At 55.6% G+C, this 3539-nt stretch overlaps 1 protein-coding gene across 1 annotated transcript in view; it reads left to right on the top strand.

The window, feature by feature from the left end:
* The first annotated feature begins 392 nt into the window (after window positions 1-392).
* CHD6 (chromodomain helicase DNA binding protein 6) overlaps window positions 393-3539 on the top strand; it is a 43863-nt gene continuing 40716 nt past the window's right edge. The window contains exon 1 of the mRNA XM_010020467.1: window positions 393-425. Coding sequence (XP_010018769.1) covers window positions 393-425 — 33 coding nt within the window. The remainder of the gene's footprint in view (window positions 426-3539) is intronic.

Raw genomic sequence — 3539 nt, 5'->3', positions numbered from 1 at the left:
GCTGCTGCAGGGTTGGCAGCATCCGACACGTCTCTCAGGGGTTCCCAGGGTGGGTTTGGGGCTCTGGCGAGGTGCAGTGAGTCGCTGCTAGCCCTGGGTGTGCTGCTTCGTGCTGAGACTGCGACTGCAAGGTTGGTCTGACCTGGCGGGGCTCAGGTACCACCGAGCCATGGGGAGAGCTGTGGTCAGGCTCCCCGCCATGGCTCAGCAGAGCAGATGTCCCTGAGAGCATTTCACTCCTGCAGCTCCCTTACTCTTGAGTAGGGCCGGGGTTGGCTCGGCCTCCTGGCGAGGTGATGTGGAAGGATGGAGTACCTCGGGTTCACCACTCTCTTTATTGTGAATTTCTCTTTGTGTTGTGTCTTGCAGAAATAACATTCGTCCCAGATTTGATGATAATGAAAATACAGAAAAAAGAAAAGCAGGTTTGTGACCCTCTCTCTCTCCTTCTCCCAACTTAGCTGGCAAGGTCTGGGGACCGTGTCCTGCGTGTGGATTGGTGCAGATGATGTGTGGTGGGAAGGGGTTGGGAGGGTCTTGCATTTCCAGACAGGGCTGCAGCTCAGCGTGGCTAAATTTGACCTGAGCTGCAGCCTGAAGCAGATGAGTCTGATGTGGGCAATCAAACGAGGTGGGGTTTATCTTCAGTAATGGGAATGCTCTTGATTTGGTTCTGTTCCCTGTGGAGGAGCAACCCTCCTTTTCCCTTAAAGTCCTTGGTATTGGTTCTTGTTTGAATCTCATTGCATATATTTGTTACAAACCTGCATGATTGCTGTGATTGCTGCTAATAACATGATGCTCCAGGACTAACAGCAGCGGGGAGGTTGGGGAAGATCGTGTCTGCGGGGCTGTGAGGGCTTGGCCAGGAAATCTTCCCCTGCTCAGGAATAATCCCATCCCACCAAGCTGCCATTTCTGAATTGCCGCATTGGATCATAACTACCTGCTGCTCCCAGAGGAGATTTATGAGCCAACGGTCTTTGTATTAACCATGTGCAGAGGAAGAACCAGACCATAGGTGCTCTGATAAGGGGAAAGGACCTGTTACATGCATGGAGACTGGCTCTGCCTGCCGGGGTGAAATATGGCCAGAGGTATAAAACAAACCGGTCCACCCTGAGCTGATTTGTGTCTGTGCCGCTTTTAATGGGAAACCATTAAACTGAACACTGAGCTAAGGGATAAATCTGTTCAAGAGCACGAGCTGGTGCCATTTCTAGCCAGCTCTGAAGCAGCGTCTTCATGCTGCTCAGGGCAACTGCAGATCATGCCGTCATGGCAGGTTAATGGGGAGGAGGAAGGGAGGGTTTGGAAAAGGCGAGTGTGCTGCTCTGAGCTTGCAACAAGCCAAGTGCTGTGTGTACAGAGCACGGATGCTGTAGGAAGCAGTGAGTTTATCAGTGTGTCCTAAAGATGCTGTGAAGAAGCAGAGCCAGGCTTAAGGTGAGGAGCAGTGCTGGGTCACTCCTGGTGGGGTAGGGGGAAGGCCTGGGGCAGAGCAGGGTGCTCTGGGGCAAGGGTGAGTGATCTCTCCCCGCTGATAGTGAAGCCTAGGTAAGAAATTGCCATCACTCCATTGGACTAATAATAGCAGGTTTGGGTGCTCTGGAAATGGGATTGCTGAAATGACGTGGGGTTTAAGTACAGCAAAACCATCCTCCCCCAGCATTTGGAGATTGTAGAGGGCTCCGCTGCCAAAGCGTTTTGTGTAGCAGCCCCTGCAGATGCTGGGAGGGAGATGAAGGCATGTCAGTGTGAGCGAGGAGGGGCAGGTGTCGAGCTGCTCATCTCCTGAGCTCTGATCCAGCAGCAGCGTAGGACAACCCGTGCAGCATGTCGTGCTGCAGCGTTCCTGGGGTCACCAGCAATGCAAGGGCTGTGCTGGGGTGTCCCCAGGGGGTGTGAGCAGCAGTCAGGGGTGCTGCTGTGAGGTCAGTGTGTGGAACAGAGCCCAAGCAGGGCTCTGGGGTGCTCTGGGTTCCTGGTCAGTGTGGTGAAGGGGATGGCTGCTCCCTGAGGTTGGTGGCTCCCTGCTGTGTCTGCAGAGTGGCCTTGGAGGCAAAACCAGTGAGAGGTGCCATTCCATGTCCCCAGGAGCTCCCACACTTTATTAACAGACTCCTCATGACAGCAAGGAGGGCCGTTGCCTTCAAAAGCCCATTGAACAGTCTCTCTGGAGAAGATGAGATGCTTGTGTGGTTCCCAGTGCTCTCATGTTTCCCTTTGTGTCCCCTGCCAGCCTCTCACCTGCACAAGTTCCATCTTGGTCATCATGTAAGTGTAGGTTCAGGCCCCTGGGTACAAATGCTGGCGAAATGCTGGTACCCTTCATGTTGGTGAGGGATCACGGGAGAGCTGTCAGCTTCCTTTGGGAATGGGTTATAGATGCGTTCTCTCCTTTCCCAAGTCTGTGGCTGCCCTTGGTGAGTGCCTGATCCTGCCCATGTGGATTACAAAGCCTGGGATCTTGGAGCAGAGTGTCCTGGGAAGCAGCTCCTCTCTGTGCCCCCTTGGTTCCCCTGCAGCAGTGCCACCCTTCCTACACGGATTGGGATAGCACTGTTGAGCAGGGCACTGCCAACTGGTGCACCAGATGAGGGGCTGTTGTTAGCTCAGGCCAGGTCTGTGTTTGCATGACTCTTGTTCCTTAGTAACACATGAGAATCTGGTGCATTTGTCACCAAGCTGTGACTAACTCGGGAAACCTGTCACTTCCCTTGTGACTTGGGAGGCTTCATGCCAGGGCGACTTGTCTGCTGGTGGAGATGGGACAGGGCTGCCTGACTGCCCCAGGAGCAACGGCAAGCGGTGGATTGTCTTTGAGGGCTTCAGGAGCATCATCGCTCCCTGGGCTGCATCTCCCGTCAGTGTCCTGCTCCTCCCTGGGCAGTGAAGTGTCTTCTGAGTGTCTGTTAAAGTGAAACGTGAGCTTGGGTGTCTCGCCTGACGCTGTAACCAGAGCTCCCTGGGGCTGGAGCAGAGTCAACACAGTGGGAGCCAGCGCAGGGGAGCGGGGGCTCCCCAACCTGAGGGCACTTGAGGCTTTGTCCCTGGCTGCGTCTGTGGGCTCCTGGCACGTTTTGGGCTTTCTTTGTCATGTTAGGGGCTGGGTCTGTCACGTGCAATGACCCTCGGTGCTGGGTGCATGGAGGACTTGTGCTCTGCTGAGCAGCTTGTAGCCACCCGCTCTGGGCAGGATGAAGGGCAGGGAAGTGGGGAGCTGCAGGGTGCACCCCAGCCAGGAGCATTGGTCCTGGTCCTCCCGCATGGTCCTGAGAGTTTGGGCTTTCTTTGTCATGTTAGGGGCTGGGTCTGTCACGTGCAATGACCCTCGGTGCTGGGTGCATGGAGGACTTGTGCTCTGCTGAGCAGCTTGTAGCCACCCGCTCTGGGCAGGATGAAGGGCAGGGAAGTGGGGAGCTGCAGGGTGCACCCCAGCCAGGAGCATTGGTCCTGGTCCTCCCGCATGGTCCTGAGAGCTCCTCGCCCTGCTGCTGCTCATGGCAGGACGACGCTGCACAGGCCCTCCTCTTTTC

The sequence above is a fragment of the Nestor notabilis genome, unplaced genomic scaffold, assembly GCF_000696875.1.
Source record: "Nestor notabilis isolate BGI_N333 unplaced genomic scaffold, ASM69687v1 scaffold17910, whole genome shotgun sequence".
Lineage (NCBI taxonomy): Eukaryota > Metazoa > Chordata > Aves > Psittaciformes > Psittacidae > Nestor > Nestor notabilis.
This window is presented reverse-complemented; position numbering and strand designations above follow the sequence as displayed.